The 24,245-nt window shown below is 37.8% G+C and overlaps 1 protein-coding gene across 4 annotated transcripts in view; it reads left to right on the top strand.

Moving 5' to 3' along the window:
• CTNNA3 (catenin alpha 3) overlaps window positions 1–24,245 on the top strand; it is a 431,146-nt gene that overhangs the window by 331,465 nt on the left and 75,436 nt on the right. For all 4 annotated transcript variants that reach the window (XM_032694679.1, XM_032694676.1, XM_032694677.1 and 1 more), the window contains one exon: window positions 19,234–19,385. In XM_032694679.1, the coding sequence (XP_032550570.1) occupies window positions 19,234–19,385 (152 nt within the window). The remainder of the gene's footprint in view (window positions 1–19,233; window positions 19,386–24,245) is intronic.

Below are 24,245 nucleotides of genomic sequence, written 5' to 3'. Positions count from 1 at the left end.
ATAGTTATGGATGGACTTGATGATCTTGGTCTTTTTAAACCTAAATGATTCTCTGATTCTGCAGTTCATTGGCACTGCCCAGATCTGTACAGAGTTCCTGCACGGTGCTGAGTTCGTGAGGCTACAGCTCATTGTGGGGTGCAGGGGTGCCCCCAGCTCCTGCTCTGAATGAGCACCACACTGGCAGTGTCCTTGTTCTACAGCACCATGAGACTGGGACATATTCTGTCCCTTCTTGGTCTCAGGTTTTTGTGGGAAGAGGGAGTGGGTAGGAGAGAGAGTGGCAGAGCATTCCAGCCACATCCCTGGTCTAGGCATCTGGAGGTCAGCATTGACAGTCATGCCCTGGAAATGTTGCCCCAGGGTCTTGTCACGGGTGAGAGTGGAAGGCTTAGACAAAATTTATTAAACAAGCCCTGCCATAGAGTCCCAAGGTGCAGAAAGGATTCCCTTGTTTTCTAAACCCCTTCTCAGAGAGGAATCCAATCTTAGCCTTAGATTATGTCAATGGTTTAAATTTAAGGGATTACAGAGGCGTGATTGAACCACCTTTGTCCCGCAGGTTTAAACGACTGGCAAAATGAGAATAATTATATAAAATGAATCATTTATTACTACAGATGACCAGACAAAAGGTCTTAATCACAATTATTTACTACACAATACAAAAGTTAAAACTACTAGTATAGTATAAGATAGGACAGTGTATTATATTGAAGCAAGTATAGAAACAATTATATTAAAGCTAGCAAAAAAGAAAATAGAAAAGTAGAGATGGGATGTGACTCACCCAGACCAATGCTTGTGGAGAGATCTCTTTCTCTCAGCCTTGAGGACTGTCCTTGGAGAGCATCCCCAGCCAAGAAAGGAATCTCCACACATACAGCCCAAGAGGGTTATGTTAGAAGAACCTGACTGCATGAGAGGGGGCTGGACTTTTATAGTATAAAGTGACTGACTGCTAGTCACACATTTACAGGCCAGCTATCAGCTTATCTGATTCCACGTCTGGTGAACCAGGATGGTTTTAGCATAATTGACACTGAGACAACACCCTGGCACCAGCAGTTGATCTTGCATGATAGCTTGATAAAATGCATAAGGGCGTTGCATTGTATGGATTCTCTGATTGGATTTTAGTTCTTATCAGGGTGAGTCTGTCATGCCACAGGTCTGTATGAAACCTTTACTGACCACTGGAGAAAACAATGTTCAGTCCTGTGGTCTGTATATGCTCTGTGAAGTCACTGGGTTTAAACCAGCATTTCCTATTTCATTTTACAAGTGCAAAGGTAGTGGAGCTTGAGGCTGTATTCTGGTCTGGTTAAGACTGTGAAAACATTAATACTGATACCTCGCTGCCATTCCTAATGTCTGGCACTGTTGATTAGATTGAAATAGATTGTTGCATTTTGATGGGGTTGGTGTACTGCTGCATGGCAGCAAAACGAAACCTTTAGAAATGCTGTTTATAAAACCCTAAGGTATTTCCACTTCAAAACTGGAAGGGTAACCTTGTACTGTGTTTTTAAATATCAGTCTACTTTGCTATTTTACTGCCTGCCAGAATCCGCAGCAGTTAAATTTAAGTCAGCAATTTACATTATGGCAGGTATCTGTTGATATAAGTTAAATGCCTGTATTGTAAATTTGATCTGCAGTTGTGCTTTCATGCCAAAGTATAATGATATACACATATGTGTAAACACACATATAAATCTTTAGTTATTGAGATCTAAAGATCTAGTAAAAAACAAGGAAAAGGGTGGAGACAAAGACTGTAAATATTTTAACTGTCTCAAGGAACTAGTGGAAGTATCTTTCTCTGAATCACAAGTTTTGAGTCCGTGATTTTTTATTCCAGTAGTGCTGATGGAATTACAGCAAACCATTGTCCACAACTTCTTATGACTAGGATTATGAAATACCTTGTAATTCACATGGGGATAGATCTTAACTCTTAAGTTTAGGAATAGTAACGAAGTTCCATTTGGAACTAAAACCGAATTTGTCTGATCTCAAATTAAAGGTCAACTGTAGGCATTTTTGTGAGATAGATACTGCTATGACACAAGTACTATTCTTGCTTCCTCGGAAGTATAGCTGAAGGTAGAGTTTAATCTCTGAGGCAGAACAGTGATGTCAAATGTGAAGTTTAACATGGAGCCTTGGCTCTGTGTGAGCTCTGCTCAGCAATAACCAAAGCATCCCTGAATTATCAACAGTGTTTCCAGTACAAAGCCAAAACAGCCACATGCAAGCTGCTGTGGAAAAAAATTCTCTCTATCCCGGCCAAAACCAACACATATAATCTTAATTGTTTGGTACATCAAGGGGATAGCAAGGGAATTTGTTATCCTGTGATCTCCTTGAGAGCTATGTAGGCCTGTTGCTTCTCAGGAAAGATTTTCCTCCAATTTCTGGCATTTATTCATGGCCAATTTGTACATTTTGTTACTGTGTCAAGGTGAACAATTCTTCTCTCTCCATCCATGTATTAAAACCACTTGGCCCCAGTGAGCCAAAGACATAAAAGTTTTAGACCTTCACTGGTGTGTTCAGTGATTTTCTTTAAAACCTTTACAAGGTTCAGTTATGTTTTTTGGCAGCATGTTTTAGCCAGTATGAATGAATTTATTTATTTACACTAATGAATTTATTTATTTGCTTATTTCTCAGTCCCAGGATTGCTATTTTGGCCACCTTCCAGTCTCTCCTCTCCCTTCCCAGCCCTTTCAGTGTGATCAGTTGTATAGCCTCCAAATTAATACTGATCTACTACACCTGAAACAGAGCTTTCCTGTACAGTACTTTATTAAATGATTCTATAGGGTGGATTAAATCTACTGCATTGCTTTACTCTGAGAAAAGGTAATTTATGTTAGCAATAAAAAAGTAGCGATGTTATCTGATATGAGCTTCCTTCCATCTTGTGCTTTTTATTCAGCTTTTCCATTTTTGCATGCCTGTGTGCACAAGCTAATGACTGTATTTTCCTGGCTGCTTCACTTGTCTTTTCCAAATACAGTTTACAGCTTTGTCACAACAGCTTATGCAAAATTACTGACAGTTTCCTGTGTCCACTGCCTTGAGTCTTCTGCAGGAGGGATTGTCTGCTTTTGCAGCTCAAGAATGTCTTTCACCCAAAAGGCACCCTCCAAAGAGGAAATGCAGGAGAGCTTTTTGGTCTGTTTTCTCCTGCCCACTCTGACCTTTGGTACTTATTTGGTTGTCTTTTGGCATTCCCAGAATGGGGAGAGAGGAGCACCTCCAGAGACTTCACTGACTTTTTCTAAGGTGCATCTCCAGATAGGATCCTTAGGATGAAGTAACTGTTGAAGCTCCTTACCTCTTGTAGTACTAAAGATGACAAATTTATTTTAAGTGATTTATTTGGGGGTAGCTAAAATGAGGTGCATACAAAAATTGGAAGTTTTTATTAGTTTAGAAAGACAAGTGTTTTTAATGAAAAAATATTTTTCACCACTCACTTTCAGAATGAGATTTAAAGATAATACTTGCTGTTTAGTATTCAGAGGTTTTTACCCTTGCTTGTGAAGCTCAAAGACTGCTAAAAGAGGACTGAGTCTTTTTACTTCAAAATATATTTAAAAACATAAAATGCCCAAAACATTTGAGAGAAGAACTGGAGAGAACTTACTATGCAAGCTTATGGAAATGGTGAACTTGTGCAATTGGTGCACAACTCAGATAAGGAATAACTTGTAAGAAATTCTTCGACAGACAATTATTGTAGGAGCTAGGAGGAGAAAAAATGTTAGCCAAGAAAAATGCTGAGGGTGTTTGCATGACTGAGCCTAAAATATTTTTGTTTATATTTCTATGATGATTGTAGGACTGTAACTTAAGCAATAACCCTTAATTCTTGTGGCTGCTACTTTATTACAGAGTCAACAACATCCATTTGGTTGAGTCTGCAGCTTTTTTCTCTGTAAGGCTCTGTTCTGATCCTTCTGTGAAATTCTGTTAAAAATGTTGGCTTTAAAACCATGTTTTGCTTCTGATTTGAAGAACGTTCTAAAAAATAGGAGGAAATACCAATATTTTTTTGTATTCCAGGTAATCAGAACATCACCCTGACCGTAATAATTTTTTTTCCTTTCCTCTAGCTCAAAAATAGCTTTGCTTCGCTGTTAATAACAGTAATGTCCATGTTGATTATAAACACTGTGTAGGTGTTAAAGATGCCTTTAACTACACATTTGCTTGCTTTAAAATGCTGTTGCATTTAGTGATCATTTAAAGCACGGAGAAGAAGCTGCTCTTCAGTGCACTGTTGCCACTGCCTTGCTCAGTACCAGCTTCAGAGTGCCCAGCACACACTCACCCTGTAGGGTAGCCCTTGGACACAGTCTCCAAGAACTTCCTTCTCAAGAGAAAAATCAGTAGGAGCAGCATTTAAAACCCGGGATTAATATAAAATAGATTTCTGCTTATGAAGGCAATAACTTTATTTTCGCAGTGTTCACAATTCAGTTTTGATACTTTTGCGGTTGTTAGATCGTTTTCCTGAGTTAGGATTGTAAATACCCTTCTGTTACTGCATGAGTTTGATACACATGGTCTTACTCCAGCTCATTACATGGTGAGAGGGGGAGCCAGGGGAAGGGTCTCTCAGTTTAAGTGGCGTTGGTGGAAGAAACCAAAATAGGGAAGATGTTCTGTGAATACTGAATCTGGCTCCCATGATAACAGATTTGCCATGTTCATTGGTGAAGCCCAGTTTACCTGGACTTTGGAGCAGAGTACACTTGGGTAAGCCTTCCTTAAAGCAGGAACACCAATGAACATCGGTGTTGTCTTTGCTTTTTTTTCCTCCAGCCAGTTTTGTTCGTGGTTTTTTTTTTTTTTTTTTTTTTTTTTCCTTAGAATTCTGAGTTCATTGTGTGTGACATTTTGGGATAAATCTTCCCTCACTTGAGGCTACTTTAAGCAATGACTCATGACTTTCCAATGTCTGTATAACTTTTGTATATTTTTCTCTTTTAGATCCTAAGAACCACTGTACTGGTCTTGTTCAGTAGAGTCCCTTCCTTAATCCGATAACAAGATCAGGGCACCATTGCTGCTCTTTATATTTTTAAGCTGAAGCAGACTCTCTAACTTGGACGATTTTTATCTCTATGCTCATATCAAAACCATTACCTTCATTTCAGCTATGACTTTCTTGCCCAGGGTCTGAAGTGCCTTAACCTTTGTCATGTTATGGACATTTCATTTGCAATTCTGTAGTCTGCCTTTCACTTGAAGCTCTGTAACCTTTCCAGTTATTTTGAATGTATTTCCCAGAGCCTCTGCAGCACCATTTCTTCCCCTTACTCTTTTCCTAAGGTTTTCCTTGTGGTCTTGTACCTACAAACCCTGATTCTATTGTTATTTTATGTTTTTTGGGGGGGACTTACAACAAACATTTGCCTGTGATTAACTTGCTGTGTCTCAGGCACCACTTTAATAATTATTTCCTTTGCCACTCCACATTCAAAGAATCCTTTTGTCCTGTTGTCTATTAGAACAGTGTAATGCATCGGAAAATACATTTTTCTTACAGAAGCTGAAGTTTTTCTCTGTTTTTTAAGTTCTTTGTAATAGGAACATTTTAGTTCTTAATGAGCACCTTTGGCTTCATCTGATGCTTCCTGGAGCCAGCTGGTCAGATATACCTGCTGTGTTTTTCCAAATAGAGTCCAAAATATTTTGAATACTTTTGGATTTACCACTCTTCTAACCATTTGCTTTTGTTATATTTATGTGTCAGAGCATGATCTGCCTCCTAAGCAGTATTGTGGGCTGAGTAGCTTTATTTCATAAATCATTAGTGCTTAAGAGTTGATTCTCTATTTCATGGTCTATGAGGACTTTTTTTGTTTAAATCTTCAATATTAACCTAGTCTCATTAAGGATTTCTTTAGATCTGAAAAATTGCGGTAACTCCTTGTTCTGCAGCTTTAGATCACTCTTAAGTTCTCCATAGAGATCATTTGTTGTTTTCTAACCTGAACTTAAAAAAAGCACCTTTTACAATTTTAATTTTTGCATGGCATAGATTTTTGTTTTATAATAAAATTCATAATGTCATATATTAATGATAAAATTATACAGTGTCCCCTCTCTCCCTCCAATAATATTTCCAACTACATACAGCTAATTCAACTCTGCTGAAGATTTTCGTGGTGATTCCTTTCTGGCAACATGCCCTCAGCTCTTTGTGCTTCCCTCCTTAGTAACTATCAACTGTTGGACCTGGAAATGATGCCATAGATCTTGATGTGGGGAGCATTTGCATAATTCTGTAGGATTTATGTATGCCTCTGCATGTGTGTATGGATTATAAATCCGTTAGCATAGTAAAATTGATTCTTGCTGAAATCATAAATGATGGGCTTGTGGTCATTTTGTTCACCTCATGTCTCAGTAAGTCTGCCACTGCAGTATTTGGAGAGGTGGAATTGAATCCATTATATGACAAATAAATATTTCTGTAAACAGGGCTTCTCCTTACTTTCTGGGGACTTTATTCTGTTTCCTACCAGAATTCCACTGCTGGGCAAGGTCACCTCTGAAGCTCATTTTGTTTACTCTATGCTCTGCTTTGTGTCACAGTTTTTGAGAACACCACACTGTCTCCTCAGTTTACCCAGTGCTATTAAACAGCTGCAGCTAGAGTAATTTTGGAATAATTAATGCAGCCATCGGAATTAGAGCATTTGTCCTGGAATTTCATGCAGGAATATACAACTGTCTGTCACTCGCTCTCCTTTGCGATTGCTGTCAGGCATTAAAAATTAAAAGGCAGGTGGCTTCAGCCAGGAGATGAGAAGATCTGTATCCTGGGTGTTGTGCAAATAAATCATTGCAGAATTCTTCACCCTTCCCAAGCAATATGAAGTAGCAGCCATGCTTTGCTTAAGAAATACTCACACCTTGACAGCTGGGTTAGGCAGTAAACTGTATGACAACCCTCCTAATCAACAGAAACGATCGGGGAAAAAACATGGATGTTTCAACAGCTGGTTTGGGGTTGGTTTGTTTGTTTGTTTTTCCTTATGAATCAATTTTATAATTTCTTTCCTGACCTGAAGCTTCAAGTTAACATTCCTTGTACCAGGATATTAGTGTTTTCCCGGTAACTTTGTTTTTGGTGTGGAGGGAGGCTTAAAATAATTCCCCAAAACTGATTCCTAGGTTTGAAGTCAGAAGCGTTTAGTGAGTGATTCTAGAATATGGCTGCAAGGAACAGACTATTGTTTTTGAGATGCTTGTTTTTTAGGAAGGGTAGATTTTGGAGATGCAATGAAATTTCTGGCTTTGAAGACTTAACTAGACAAAACTGTGACTGGCCTGATGTCATGTTGGCCTTTTTTTTTAAGGAGGAGACCGATCCAGGTGATATACAAAAGTGCTGTTCAAATAATGTGTTTAGGATTTTTTTTTCCTTTTGTTAGACTACAGCTGCATTCAAATTACTCATCTTTCCTGGGTAATTAAATGTTTTAACATGTGCATTCATACTCTGCTGTAGCAATCTCAAATTCCTCGAGAAGAGTACTTTCATTGTTTGTTATTAGAAATATGTGGTATTGGTATTTGAAAACCATTTTTAGTTTCAAAATGGTTGCATATACTTCATTCTGATTCTGCAAATTTCTCCAGAATGCTAATACAGGCTTCTTATATGAAGTATTGTGTATTAAATGGAGGTCAAGCATACCAGCATTGCCAATGGATGCAATCAATCTCTGTGATTTAGTCTCATGCATTTCCAGGTGGGCAGAAAAGCATATTTAAAACCTCTTGGTACCCTGTTTTTCAAAGTGCCTGTTTACTCTTTGGTGTGCTCTTTTAAAACTATGTTGACTTCTTTTTTTCCAGAGAGCCAGTAATAAAATTTTCAGCAGTGCTCCAGATTTCTTTTAAATAACAACACAGTCGTCTTGTGTTTGCTTAATTTCTTCACTTGTCTTGCTTATGTATTATTTTCTGAGACAAGTAAGGCAAATAAGTACCTGCACCTAAGAACACCTTCAGAGATTGTATCCTAATGGTGTTAGAAGAAATATCAGTTCTATTCAATATAGTTTTATTCAGTTTCTAATAATGTTAGTTTTATTCACTGTAGTTTTTTCAGTTTCTTGCCATTGTTAGCTGATAACTGACTTCCTGAATTTTTAATAAAATCTGCTATTCTGTGTGTTAGAGAAAAGTTAAATTAATGTTTCTGCATTGTGGATTGAGAGGACTTATTCTTGTAGTTGGTCTTCGTAAACTCTAAACCACAAGTACAGAACAAAAAAAAAATCTTCTAGAACCTTTTCAGCCTTTCTCTACTCTCTGCATAGAATTGAATTTAGCAGGGGATGCAATGGACAATCACTTTCTTGTCTGTCAGCAGTCCACTGCAGTTAGAGTTCACCCTGACTGTATGTGCAGAACAATCAGTACCTGTTATAATTAATCATTCTCACTGTTTCTCTGGGTTCTTGCACAGAACTTTCTTCACCTAAAGGACTTTTGCCTGCTGATAATACTAGTCTTAGCACTCGTATCTGTAAATGTTGCTAATTTAATTAGTCACTAGTTGATTAGAGGTTTCAGGTGAATACTGAAGAATGTTCTTTTTCATGTTGTTGGTAGCCAGTTGGGTAAGACAAGATTCCTTTTATAGGGCAAAACATGTAATGCAGGATGCAGTTATGGTCAGGGTACTGAGTGCCAACAGCCCATTCACGTTCTTGCTTCGAATCCTTAGAGAGAACCTCTTGAATTTTTGTCACCATGGCTACAAACAAGCTACCCAATGGTACTTCACTTCCTGCAACTAGCAGGTTTATTACTCTCAAATGATTATATACTATAATTGAACATACTCATTAAATATACCAGCATCTCGTTATCACTCTTGATTTAAAGCAATTTCAGGAATACCGTGTTCTAATAATGAAAGCTTGTGTGGTCTCCTTAAACAGCTTCAGCATTTAGAACCCAATTTCAAATCCACTGGAACTCCTGGAACAACTGCCACTCACTCTGCTGATGGTTGTACAACCCATGTCCCCATTCTTTCTTACTGGGTGTTACTGGTGTTCATGGTCCTACGGGACAGGAGGGAGCAGGCAGGGGACCAGTGCACTGAGAGCTCCCAGCAAAGGCAGGAAGCACACACAGAGTTAGTCTCTGTCACAAGGCAGTATTTTCTGAGTCATTTTGAGGCTTGATATTAATTTTAAATTTGGAGACAGTATTTTTCTGGCACCGTTCAGAAAAATATCTTTTCTACAGTTGACGGTGTTTATTGGTATTTCAGTGTAACTAAGAACTTGAGGATTTTGGCTACCAAGCTGTAGTTGTCTTGTGCTTGCTTCTGGTATGTCAGCAGTCTTCCATAAAATACAATTCTTCTTGATTAAATTATTTCAGTTATTCCAAGTTACTATTATAGTAGATATAGAACTAAAATGTAGTGTGATCCTTTTCCCAAATACATTTTGTCTTCTGTGCTTTTGTTGCTTGCTAACATGTATGTCAAAAATTATTCTGCCTAAGAAACGGTATTAATTTCTGATGTTTCCCAGTGGAATATGCAATTTTTTTTTGTCTTTGGGCCAAAAAAAGCTTGGAATCTTTTATCTTTTGCTGATTCAATTATGTTCAGGTTTTGTAAGTTGATGCTACACCCACTGGGAACCAGATTTATAAAAAAGGCAGTGTTTCTAGTTATTTACAAAAATAACTGGCTGCATTTCAAAATTAAATGTTTAGATTGTTATCTACTGCCTAGTGTTTCAAAGACCAACTAATATTCTCCCTGGCTGTGATATTGGGAAAATATGGCTCAGTTACATGCTCTGAACTTCTGAAAGTGGCTCAACTGTTTTTTTCCTTCTTTTCTAACTTACAGGATGACTGGAGTTAAATGAAATTTAGGCATTCCATTTTCCTGCTACTTTGCTAAATCTGTTGCCCATCAGCCCCATGGCAGTTTTTGTTTCGTTTGCAGCCTCAGTTTTGTTGAGACTTTGAAACTTTATGTCACTTGGAATTTAAACATTATGGAAGTTCTCCCTATAGCTCCGTAACTCTTGGTCTCAAGGTCGGGGGCTTGGGTGAGGCTTTTCTTTCTTCTTGTCTCTTTCCTCGTGAGTGATTGGTTTTGGATGAGATTTTTATTAAGATAACCAATTAGTTAGGCAAGACAACCAAATTGTATCTAACCTTTCAGTATCATGCTTAAAATAATATGGAACAGCACCTAAATAAATGAATTTTATGCTGGTATTAGCACTGCAGGAATAAGTACCTCATGAGCAGCAGATCTGTAATGTGCGCACACATCTCTGGAGGTATCTGAATGAAACTATTTTCCTCAAGATGTTTCAGATCTGGAAACCATTAAGAAAAAAAAAATCCAAGCTTTGCAAATTGAACTTTGCTTTTAATTTGTGGGTTTTAATGAGACAAAGAGTTCCTCAGCTGTGTGAGCCCTGTCTGCATGTGCCCTGCCCAGTACTGTTTGATGATACAGTGAAAAAGCTATTTCTCAAGATACAACTTGCCACAGTTGGACCTCACATGCTCAGAAACGTGCTATTGGAACATGTTCTAGCCCCAAAAGTTAGGTGTGCTCATGTTGTGTCAGGTTGTCTGCAAGCAGGTAAGGTGCAAAGAGGAGCCAGCATCTCTTGAGGTGTCTTTGAAGGCTCTCTTCCACAACCCTAATCATAGCCATTCATTTCCATTTTGTGGTGCACCATTTGTTTCCTCTGGTTAGGGTGGTAAATAGAGAGAGAAATTTGAAGAATGGCTTTGCTGCAGTTCTCTCTCTCTCTCTGTGTACCTGCAGATTCAACTTGCCTTTGCTTGTGAAACACTCACCACTTGGAAACCCACTTTTTCTGTCTCTATAGGATGGTTGCTTCATTTAATGCCAGTTTAAATAGCTGTGCCTTGTGGCCTACTGTGACAATGGCAACATTCAGATTTTGGTTTGATTCTTTAAGTTTAGCTTATAGGTATGAAATAATCGGAGTCTTTTAGCACAGTGATCAGTACAGCCTTAGGAAGAGCTTACAGAAAGACTTGGTAGGCAAACATGCTCATGTCTGCAGTGAACACTATTTTGCTGCATAAACACAAAGTGTAATCCATATATCTGACATTAAGAATGATCTTACAGCAGTTTTGTTTGTAAAAAAAAAAAAGTCCCTTTCCCAGAATGAATTACCACACATTCATTCACTTGTGGATTCACTTCCAGGTAAGTCAATATGTTCATGCAGCATAAGCTGTGTTTTGGCAAAAAAGTAATTTTGCACTATTTTTTTTTTTTTAATCATTGTGTTTACAGATAAAATGCTTATATGGAATGTGTCTGTTATGTTTAAACACAGTAAGTGAGTCCAGGCATTCCTGAGTATTGAGGAACCCCCCCATTGCAGTCATGGCAATGCTCCTGTACAAAACCTCAGCCAAAACTGGGTATTGCACACAGAGTAGAGTTTATGCTGTGGTCCAGGGTGCCTGTTTCCAAAATGGGTAAACTAATGCAATGGTGAATTTATTGTATGCAGTGAATTCTGTTATCTTGTCAGTACTTCTCTCCAAATTAGCCTTCATAAGTTTTCTATTTCAGTTCAAAACAGGTAATTCTTTTAGAATGCTCCTAAATGACTTTAAATATCTGCTAGATGAGCTTTTCACAGGTGAGTCTTTTTAAAGACTGAAATAGTGTTACCTCAAAATATCCCTTTATATGCTTTGTCAAACATTCTTATTGCTTCAAATTTCATAGGAATTAATAATAAACATAAAATTAACAGAAAAAATAATATAATAATACTCAGTGGTCTGATTGGTTTAAGTATTTTGCTAATTCACACCATTCTCTAGCTTAATATAGCATAATGCTTACACAATACAACCAAACAAGTTTCACAGAGAAAGGGGTTTGGAGTGGCTTTAATTTTAGTTTTTATTAAACTCTCAGGATTTCTCTTCCCCATCTAAATTACTGAAAAGCTGTTCTCTGTCCAGATAGTCTCTCTTACATATAATGAAGAAACTCCCCCCAGGAAGACCTCAATTTCCTCTTAATGTTTTTTTAATGGCATTTTCCGTGTCCTGTTCAGTATATTTGAAAAATCCCAATCTGGTAGTGTTTGGTCAGCAGCCTGTAGGAACTGCCTCATGTGTTAGTGGTCTCCTTGTTCTTGCTGGCTGAGCTTTGGGGTTTTTGGTTTTTTTTAGGTACAGACTTAGGTTATTTGCTAGTCTTAGCTTATATGTGTCTATTGTATCATATGTAGCCATATGGCATTCTATTTTGTGCAGATGCCTCTAAATGAAGACCAGTGACTTTAGTTAGACTAAAGAAGGTCATGTTGTTCTGAACTGTGAACTGAGTTCAGGAGTAGGTCAGGAGTAGTGGATGTTTCCACAGCTCATAAATAGCAGGGAACTGATGAGATGAGACAGGCCCACATGGTCCACACTGTCTGCTAAGAAATGAGAGAAACGTTCTGAAGTTCTTCCCAAGTCTGTCCTAGGGGGAAATGTCATTTTCATCTGAGATCTCGTGGTCAGTCTGTCCTTGAGCATGGCAGCAAAGTGCATTAGGTAGAAGACTTCAGAAAAGGAGGATTATGTAAATTATTTAAATTATCTTTTTGCTCTTTTGAATGCTGTGACGTGCCTCTGATAAATACCTCATACAGGGGATCCTCAAATCTAAACCCAAAAAAGATCCCATTAAGTCACCACTAGCATCTTGACCCCTGATGTTTAATTGCAGGCACTGCCTTAATTCCCAGGTGCAGTGTTACAGGCATTTTCCAGGCTGTGCAGGGACTGTGGGGAGAGTCCAGAGGGGAAAAGTCCCCCATTGGGAAAGTCTAGAGATTCCAAAGTCACAAGCAATCACCTGTACATTACAGAGTAACAGCAGCTTTGTGTACATCTGAACTGTCTTGGGGCAAATGAAAATAACTCTATGTTTTCCAGGTAGGAAGTTGAATCACTGTCATGGATGTGTTTAAATGGGGAATAAATTAGGACCTTTTCTAACTTAAATGCAGTAATTTACTGGATTGCCATTTATTAATAATACATGCTGCCAATAATTAGATCTCACTCATTATCAGTCTTTTCTCATATTCAGGGCAGTTAACTCTTAAAAACCTTACCCCTATTAGCTGGGAAGATCCAGTACCACAAAAGTGCTCTTGTGTATCTGGCATAGCTTACATAGAAATACAAATGTAAACATATCCATATAAATGAATATTCTGTATGTTCATATATAGCTTGATAATTCTCTGAATGCTTATTTTTATAGATATGTACATGCTCAGCTGTGTGCTTGGTTATACCACCAGTCTGACAGCCTTGCAAGTTGCCAAATGCCCATACACAGTTGCAGTATGCATATGTCTGAGTTAGAGAAGCAGATACTAATTATATCTTACTTTTACTATGAAACTTCTTTTTTTTGTGTGTGTGTGCATCAGGCCTCTGCCTTGGCTACTTTGTGTTGTATAACACTTTCATTATGCAAAAACTTCCACAAGGATAGTTTATAGATCTTTATGCTCTAAGCAGTCAAGGTGGGGAGTGGGCACAGTGAGCGATCCTGAGATCCTTCCTCTGGTATATTGGCCTGGGATTGAGACTGGCAGAGGAACATGAGCTCTTTCAGGTGTTAGAACTTCCAAAAGAAATTGTGCTTGTTACCAAAAAAGGTGATTAAATATAAATGGTAATATTTGAAGAAGTAGAAGGGGTGTATCAAATGCACACAGTCACAAAGCTCTTCTACTCCTCTTATATTTGTGTATTTATATTTATATATCTCTATCCCTTGGAAAGTCATTGGATATAGTGTTATAATTGTATCACAGAAATACAGACTTGAGTGGAATCAACTTCAGAGGCAGTTTGATCTTCCTATTAGGACTGCATTATGTGGCTTTGTAACAGTCACAAATGGCTGGAGTTTCAAAACCTATTTGTGATATTCAGCTCAACCTTCTGCAATGAGTGCAGAATGCTTTTTCTTTGCAGCAGTTCCATTATTATTTAAATGTATTTTTGAAGACCTCTAACAAATTGTCTCCCATCAGTCATTAAAATAGTTTGTTCCATTCTAAATGGTGTGTTGGGTGCTGTGACTCAAGCTGCTGCAGCAGAAGCCCGTGTGTTACTCATGGTGTGCCTTGGCCAGCACAGTTGCCTTAGCTGAGATGGTTTTTATTTGGTGTATTTTTTAGTTCTTTATATAGTATTTTGGATGGAAATGACGTTAAGAACAGACGTAATACTTAGCAATAAAATTGGGTTAGTGGAATAGACAATGTTCTTACCATCTGAAGTTTTCAGAAACCTCTCCAGAAGAAATTTGCAAATAATTAATTTTTAATCACAAGAAGTGCAAACTATTATTTGATCTCAAAAAGTGAAATGACATGTAGAAGTACTGAATAAAAGGTGTGTGGTTATTAATTAGATTTCCTATTTTTTCTAGTATTACCCTGCATTTCAGAGGTGGCTGTGTTTTTAATCTTTACAACCATACTTTGCTTATACTTCACTTCAGTTGAATTCTTGCAACTGGAAAACTACTTCAATCCTCTGCTAGTAAACTATCTATACTCATCACACTGACTTTCATGTTGGGTGATCAAATTATGGGGGATAATAAAATAGTTGTGATACACAATTCTTATGCTGCCACCACCTATGTCTTGGCATAGGTTAAGGTTGCACTCACCTCTTTTAACTTACCTGCCTGCAAACTGGTTTATTCCTGTGGTCTGCTATCATAGTTTTGTATGAAGCTCATTCAGTATCTTTTTAGACTTTACATGACCATACTCTTGGCTTTTGCTTATCTTTTTTTTAGAATCTGTCATCGGGTAGGCTCTTGGAAGTTCTCATGGGGCTCTTTCCTCTCTGATTAGAGTCCTAATACATGAATAATACTCTGATTTTATTCAGAAGGAAAATCATTTTTTCACTCAGGCTTGCCCATTTTTTTTTTTAATTATTTTTATTTTTTTTGGTAGCAGTTACTTCAGGTAACTGTGGAGCTGGGCTCTGGAGCTGTGGCACAGAACCTCTATTCCTTCACCTGGGCGCTGTGTTTTCACTTCCGTGTCAAAGCTGCCTTTGAAAAACTGGTTCTTCCCTCTTCATCCTAGTGGGAGCTCTCCAAACTTTTCCAGTCTGCTTACACCACTCAGTAGGTTGTTCACAGTGTTTACACATATAGATAAACACAGAAGGTGAAAGTTTGCTTATTTAACACCCATTGTTTTTCTCAAGGTAGACTTGGGTGTATGCGCATTCAGTAACCCACCACATCTGCTCTCCCTTTCCTCTGCATCTTCTCTCATTGTTTGAGAAAGTGTAGAATTATAAGTTGAGAAGAACTGAGAGGGAGAACCATACCTGCCTGTATTACACCCAGGATGAGACCTGGGGATTCTCCCCCAGAGGTGACACAGTACCAAATAACCTTATTTTCAGTAACTGAGTATAAGAATGATGAAAAATATGCAATCCGTGTTTCATTTTTTATGAAGGTGATTCTTGTTTTTTAACCTTTGTCAAACAGATGAAACGGGTTTTTTGTTGGTTGGTTTTTTTCCCCTTTTCTCCCCTATAAAAACCATAAATATTTTGAATTAAATTAAAAGCCACTATTTTCTCATCAGTTCTAGGAGGTCTGTTAAGGTGTGTTCTTTTTATTAAAACCTTCTTTGAGTGATTGTTGCACACATGTGGACTGTTTAGTTGTGGAGACTGTTGCTTTTTCAGTATCAAGCTGTCTTGGTGTCTGCTGAAGTGATATTAATCACTTAACACAGCTTAATTAAAAGGTGCAAGCACAGTGGCTTATGCTCTCACCTGTTGTCAGTGGCCTTCTGCAAAGCTGAGAATCTGCTTTCCTGATCAGTTTGTTATTAAAAATAACAGGCACAGAGTTGCTAATTGGAATAAAGCGATTAGTGAAGTTTAATTCTCTGTATTGCCTGATGTGATAGTGACATCCAGATGTAGCCTGTGAGTTAAAGGCTGGGCCCTGACTGCTATTAAACAAGGGACAGGATTCATTAGTTGGTTTTGATTGGAGATGACAAAATCGAGCAAAAAATATTAGAGAACTAAGAAGACAAGGCCTACAAGGAAAGGTGGATAGTATTATTTAAGAAAAGAGTGGAATTAGAGAATACATGATGAATTTTAAAATAAAGAAACTTAATTTCAAGAAGAGCACAGAGTGTGTTTTTGGTAGCGTGAAATCTGTAGATTAGTTTGGGGACTTTGAACATTATGATTATGAACAGTATTGGTGTTTTCCAAGATGTCCTCCTTTCTACAGCTCACCCCTCAGGAAAGGCAAAATTACAGATGTTCATATTGAAATTTGCCCTTCATTTGTTGTTGAGGGAGAAACAAAACAGAACAAAAATAAAACATCCAAATAAAACAATAATAACAACAACAACAACAAAAAAGGCAAAAAATCCCCACAAAAATTTAAAAACTAATTATGTTTTCTTCAAAAATATTTTAATATTAAAATCACAAAAATATAATAATACTTCTTAATTGTTTAGCAGTTGATATTTTTCATTTTATGTGCAACTTATGTAATTATTCTTTGCTTTTGAGAGACTGAAAAAATAAATCTCTTCCATCTGTTATCACTCGTATCCACTTCTTCACTATATTTAGTCTGCCTAGAAAAACAGAGCAGAGTACAGCAAATGCACATTATTGATGTAATTCTAGTCCACTTAATGCAGTATTTCAGAGGGATGCCTGAACCATTTGAGGTTTATGAAATAGGGTTTTTTAATCTAGTGATCCATGGATAAGAACTCACATATGTGTTTTTACTTTCTTTTTTTTCCTTTTTTTCTTTTTTTTTTTTTTTTTCTCCTGAGTCATTTTGTTGGGAACTCAAAACTTAGATAAATCACAGTCAAAGAGTCCTGGATTTGGGAGAATTATCAGTGAAAATGACCAAGAAATAAGAGCTGGTGGATAACCTTATAATAGCCCAAATGTATTTTTACGCTTCATTAGCAGATTGGTGTGTATGTATTTTAAAATTACAGCTTAATCTTGTTTTAATTGTCTGTCTAATAGTGATTTGATGAAAAGCAACCATCTCAAATCAAGGGAAGGCACTGAGATGATATTTCTGCAACCAAGTGCAGCCTGTGTTTTAGTGCTGACTCTGCCAGTAGCATATGAGCTATAGGGTACATATTTGCATTTAATTCTTTTTCATAAGTGATGTATTTATTCAGACAAACAAATACACTGTGATAATGAGTTTGGCCTCAGGAGGAACTGTAAAAAGGCCATTAATAAGCATATGGAATATGGATGGAGTGCAGGATGCAGCCTGAATAGCTAACTGACTACACCAGTGGAAATCCTGAATTCTTGGGAACTTCTCATGTTCTCCTTTGTGGCATTTTTACAACAGATATGAAGATACAAATAGCTTTTTGTAGATGTATGAGGTGACTGTTTAGTTTGAAACCTCCACACTTGCAATTATTTTGATAGTCTGTAAGTCAGGATCTTTGCTTAACAGAAAAAAAAAGTCCTGAAATGGTGTATTTGTTTCTGTGATTTTCTTTTCCCCCCAGAAGCACTAGATAAATAGGCACTTGCTCTCCTTCATTATTCCTTCATTTGATTGCTAATGAAAAATGTACCATGTCTTTTTTCAGTACCATTTAAGAAATCTTCTTTCCATTGACCTTTTCAGAAGGCAAGATAATTCAAGTGATAATCTGAAGAGGGAAGCATTGATTTTAAAGACCCTGTTTTTCAAATCAAATGGCAACTACTTGTCTCACACTTGTGGGGACCTATTCTGCAGAAGAAAGTGAACCTTCCCACTGCCACTGAAGTTTGTTATTTCTGAGAACTGGCATGTCAAGTATCTGTTCTCCACTCCAGAGACAAACAGCTGAGACCAAAGACAGTGAAGTTACTGTAATTTAAGAATTAATTTAAATGTTTCCAAGGGTTATGTGGGTTTCTCTATTAGAATTAGGGATTGAAGAATTAGAATTAGAATTAGGGATTGAGGCATCTTTCCTAATACTTAAAGTATATGTTGCCAGGTTTTCTAATTTAGAAATCCATTTGTGTTCAGCTGAAGCTTTGTCTGCACGCAAATTTATTACGTACTTCAAAATTTGCCTGAAATGTTGCACAGTTATGGTATTTATAGTGTTGCTTTCATGTGGTATGAATTTGTGAATTACACAGTGTGTAATTGTGGAGTAAGGGGTGGAACACATATTATGCTTGTATTTGAAACCAACACATTGCCTGAAAATAACTTTAGCACCACGAGGTACCCCCGTTATTCGTATTGAATGTTACAGACATTCAGTTTCATCCTTTTACTTTCGATTTCTTCTCTGTCTTCAGACTTCAATTGACAGGAAATAAGTTGCTGCAAATGAGTTTGATCTGTGCTTGTTTGAGGTCCTTCTGTGTGTGATGAATTTTCCATCTGCATTCTTTTTGCACTCTCTGTTGGGTTTCCTTTGCTTCAAATTGATGGGAAGGACCAAGGCAGATACAGTTGTAGAGGGTCACTATGCAGAGTAAGGCCATGGAGCATCAGAAGGAAATTCTCAGGACATTCTGGGTAAAGCACAGGTTAATATCCAACTGGCTCAAAATAAACTGTTTGTGTGATTCAATCAAACAAGGTAAACTGCCTTGGTAAATTCAGGTTACAATCGTGGGACTTCTTAATTTGAAGAGTAAGCGTCAATCTTTTGGTGGTTATGTCTCCATTAAGACTGAAAGCAGATTCTAAACTGGTAGAAGTTCCAAATTAAAGCCAAGTTATTCATCCTGACTCTTTGGGTAAAATTACTATTGAAATCACCAACAAATTTTTACAACTGCTTCCTCAGCTCCCATTTTAAAACTTCTTTCTTCTTTGTAGTAGTGTATAGTCATCCAGAGCTTATGTGCTCTCCATGGGCACTTTTATCACTGTGATAAAAATTACGAATGGGTTCCCACTTTAAAGTAATCGTGCTATTACTATAATGTTTTTTAAAAATAAAGTTTTAATCAATGTGATGTGATTTACCAGAAAGAAAAAAAATTTATGTTCTATCTTTTTCGTGCTCACTGAACTTTGATTTTGTTGTTTTGTTTTCTTTTTAACAGTGATTCCAGAGTTTATTAGTCAAGTAAATATTGCATTGGAGAGCTTAAGTAAGAACACGGTCCACCTGTTCGATGATAACCGGTTTGTGGACATTTCTAAGAAGGTGTATGATGCGATTCACAACATCAGGTGCTCAGTCATGATGATTCGGGTGAGTTTTTAATTTGTTGTTTTAGTATTCATTTCTGAGACAGTTCAGGACATCAGGGCATTCTGAGGAGAATTTAGATCTGTGTATGTGATCAGTGCCCCTAAGCTCATATCCAGGTTGAACTGATCTGGGAAATTTGGATTACCCTGAAACACACGATTGTAACTCCAGAAGTGTAGAATTGCATTGATTACAAAATCAGAATGTTGCATAAAAATGTCTTTTGTTCTTTAAAAGTAATTGGTTATGTTTGGTTGATAAAAAAATCTTGATTCTCTTCATTAATTATCAACTTGCAGCTACAAATCCAAATCTGCAGTTCTCCGGCTTTAACCTCTGGAATGTAGGAACTTGAGAGTATATTCAGGTGATTCTGATAATCCCTTCTTGGAGTTTTTTCAGCTTCCCATCACATGACTTCACAGCCTGATTTCTGTCAATCTTACACAATTACAATCACTGCACTTACCCTGGTGTTTTTCCTGCAGTTTGAGAAACTGCTTCGGAATCGCTTATTTTTAAAATCCGAAATGGAATTTTTTCAGGCACAGAATTTCCCCCAAACATCGTCAGTTCATAAATTCCACTTCAAGTGATAACAAAACTGAGCTGTAATGTATGGAAATTTTGTTTTTAAATGAAATTAAGCATTAATAAAAATATAGAGAGATTTTTTTCAGAGGAGGTTTGTCTTCTGCCTTGACTTTTCAGTTGAGAACAAAGTTATTACTCATTTCTTTTCCTTTAAATCCAAAAACATTCCAGGCTGGCACGACCAGCAGGTCATGGGAGGTGGGCCTGCCCCTCTGCTCCACTTTGGTGAGACCCCACGTGCGGTGCTGCAGCCAGCTCTGGGGTCCTCAGCACAGGAGAGACGTGGACCTGTTGGAGTGCGTCCAGAGGAGGGCCACAAAAAAGATCCGAGGGATGGAGCACCTCTCCTGTGAGAAAAGGCTGAGGGAGAGTTGGGGTTCTGATGTGAAAAATATTAGTCTTAACATATTGTGCAAGTTGAAATGTTTCACTAGGAATTTCAATGCGCAAAATGATTAAAATGTGTCATCTTTATTGCAGTTGTCAATTAGGAAATCGTTCATATACTGAGGAAAGATCCTGAAACATCCAACATCTTGCCCATACTAGTAAAAGTTTATGTGAGCTGGATTTACACGGCAAAACAAACCAGAGTGAGGCTTATCCTCTGATTAGTTCCTGTTTCGGTGAACATAGGCTAAGAGGATGTCTGATTTTTTCCTAGGTAGTTAAACTTCATTTAATGCCTGCATTGCTCATCCCACCTTCCCTTAGTGTATCAGGGACTCCTGCTTTTTTTTATGATTACAGAGTTGCTTCTGTCTGTTCCTCGGTGAGATCTGAATCTTCTGTATGTTCGGTCTTCTTGGGCTTGACCTCCAGCTGATTGTGGTTGACTATTCCTTTATGGATTTTTTAATTTTTGGGAAATTAGGAAATGCACTGAGGAGCATAACAAAGCTTCAGTCAGCTTCTATGAAGATGCAGGCACAGCTCTGCAGGAAACTGTATTTTCTTAGTCCTTTGTGACGTGTGTGTGTGAACGGTAACTCGGAAAATGATATTGTATCCCCTGTACTTCTTCTGAAGCATGAGGGTTAAATAGTGAGCTCTGAAGAAACTGTAGATAGTCACAATGCCCAGTGCACATGCACTGTGTGAATGCAGGGTGCATCCCTAAAATCATGAGTTCATTGCACACCAAAATGGACACTATTAATATGAAGATTTCTGTCAGTACCATCTTGTGCTTCTGCTTTGCAAGTCCCGACAAAAGCTCAGGAGGTTAAAAAAAAAGAAAAATCATTAAAAGGGACATGTGCAGCTTTGTGCTTAATGAATACCATTATTCAGGCACAGTCATGAGAGGGTTTTTTTGAGGTTTGGTGAAATGTTAGCCGGTTCCTCCACCACCCCTTAGAGGCACTGACTGCCAGTGCAGAGAAAGAGCGGAGGAAACCCTGGCATTCGTTTTCTGAGTAAGGATGTATTTGCATTCCTAATTAGATACATTCCAGACAATGCCAGTTTCCTTTCAGTGCCTGTAAGAAGCTTTAGTAAGTCTGATGGTTATTCAGACATACTCTGTTGGCACAGCAGCCAAGGTGAGGAAATAGAAGTGTCCTGTGGCCAACTTACGGGGGCTTGCAGGTGGTGCCAGAGAACAACGGGTCGCTGATTACAGGGGATTACAAAGCTGAATCAGGATAAGAAATTGTTGATCAAAATATAATTGAGAAATGTAAATGAACCAAGGCCACTCATTCATGGGGGGGGGAGGGGGCAATTTTTCGACATCAAAGTAAAAGCAGAAACTCTCTAGATCGGTTGCTCAGGAAGCATTTCAAGCATGTAACTACGCAGAGAGAATGTTTTCAAAAATAGAGTTCCTAACTGTAAAATGCTGCCCAATACTGGTGTTAATGCAGATTATCAGCTATGCATTGCTATGTTCAAGCTTAACCATAGGTACATAACACATTCATTTTGGTCCTGCAGGTATAATGTAACACTTGAGAGCAGCTAAATAGTGGAGGGTGTTGTACTGATGAGCTGTAATAGGAATGCCTCTGGAACTGCACGATGCTTCCCTTAAGATGTTTTCATTGTTTCACTAGCAAGGATTACTTAATTCAAGGGTAGCTGTTGATTTGAAACCACTGGATAGGTGATCCAGGGCATATCCACATTCCTCAGTCATTTTTTGACTCATTAGACATCTGATTTTTGTTAGATTATAGAGACTTTGTCAGCTCGGTTTTGCACAGGAACATTTGGGCTCTATCTAGATAGCATTTTAGTCAGGATATTGATGTTATGGACATAGATTAAGATAGTTAGTACTGTTAAAGACAAGAATTCTGCCATGTGAAATATATAGCAAAGTCAAAGGAAACAGGTTGACAGTTTTTGAGGCAATACATGCTGAATGCTGCATAATTAAAGATTAATCCTAGAATGTCTTAAAGAAAAAAAAGACCTTCTGTATGAAGTTGTTTTTAGTTGAAGAATATGAGACAGCTGGATTGTAGTAACAGCTAGTAATATCCCATTAGGATATTAAACACAGTGGAAAGTAGTGACTTCAAATGAATAACAACTACTCATAACTGAAGCAGTAATAAAGTCATCCTAACAGAAATATACCAAGAAGAGTGGAAAAGAATTCACTGAGTCAAAAGTTTCACCAAATTCTTTGTTTTTATTGGAGGATAAAGAAGTGAACAGCTGTAAGTTTTTCAGAGACAAAGAAGAGGGCAAAAGGTTTGTATACTCTCTGCAAAATGCTTTTACTACACTTATGTTCATGGAAGCAGTGAATGAGGAACCCATGTTCCATATTTTTAGGAGAGATGGAAAATCTATGTTGAGACTGCAGTTCTTATCTGATACAGTGCATCATTTTGATGCATTTCTTAAAAATCTTATCTACTGAATGTGTATTCCATCTGCTGTTTCTTTCAGAATTCTGCCCTGGGGACTGTAGGTTCCCTCGAGAGTTTATGGTGTCAGATTTTCTGAGTTTGTTTTGCACAGCCGTTCTCTCCACCGTTTGTGCATGATCTCCACCCCCCTGAAAACTGAGGCAAAGCATTCATTTTGCTTTTCTGTCTTACCTAGATACTTTAATTTCAACTAGATCTTCACTGCATCCACAACCCATTCCCTGTGTTTCTATTTCTTTAGCTAATAGTCTTCTACTGTAGTTTTTAATTTCCTTTGAAAAGTCAAGCTCAGTTTAGCTACACATTCAGATGTCTACAGTGTAATGCTTTTCAAAATGTTTTGGCTTCCTGAGAATACTTTTGGAGGGGGTTCCCTTTTTCTTTTTTTTTTGGTTGCAAATTCCTTGTGGTTTTTCATTCTGCTTTAAAGAAATGCAAGAGTTCATCCTTAGTAGAGGTTTTGAGCTCTTTGATACATCTGATTTCTCTCAGTAAGAGACACCACAGCAGACTACATTCTCGTATACTCAGCAGAATCAGAAGAATTTTCAGAACATGGACCTCTTGGAAAGGAAGACAGCAAGTGGTGAAAGCCCTTCAGTCAGTGTCTAGTTTAAATTCTACCTTGGCTTTTATTAATGCCAGAATTATCCTACACATGCAGAGTTTTCTACCTGTTTTCACTTCTGTAGTACAAACAAGTTAGATCCTGTCAGATGCAGGCAATAGCAGCCATGAATTGGATCTCTATTTAAAAGTTAGAGAAAACAAAGCAAAGCAGGGAAGCATTTGAGGGGAAAAAAGACATTTACTGCATCTTTTAATTGCTTGTTTTTCCAAGAAAGCCCTGAGGCCTCATGGGAGAGAAAGACAAGGAACAGTTCAAACAGCCTTCGTAAACTTCACTGTGGTTGGTCTGAAATTTGTGAGTGATGCTAACCCATTACAAATATATATTGGGAAGTTTGATAAATGCCCTTTTCTTCATTTTTTTTTTTTTCCTATCATACACCAATTGCACAAGGGGCAGAACTTCTGCAGCAATAGTTTTCCACTCGGACCTGCACCTCTCAGCACTTTCTGGTCATTTCTGACCTAAGTAGGTCAGAGCTGACCTTTCCTTCCTCAGCTACTTGTCAGCTTAAGTCCTGTCAACCAGAGATTGATACATCTAGAAGCAGTGTGACTGAAAAAAAATATAGTATGTGATGTCTTTAAAAAATAGTGTAGAAGAAATACCTGTTGTCTGTTAGGGATAGTTGGACACCTGTTCTTTTTTCAGATTTTTATCCTGAGTCACATAAAAGGTATTAGTGGGGAATGTTACGTTTGTGCTGCAGAACCCAAATTAGAGGTGCGTTAAGATTGTTTAGTGCCAAGA

This window comes from Chiroxiphia lanceolata, chromosome 8, assembly GCF_009829145.1.
Source record: "Chiroxiphia lanceolata isolate bChiLan1 chromosome 8, bChiLan1.pri, whole genome shotgun sequence".
In the NCBI taxonomy this organism is placed as follows: Eukaryota; Metazoa; Chordata; class Aves; order Passeriformes; family Pipridae; genus Chiroxiphia; species Chiroxiphia lanceolata.
Note: the sequence above shows the minus strand (reverse complement) of the source record. Positions and strands in the feature narration are given on the sequence as shown.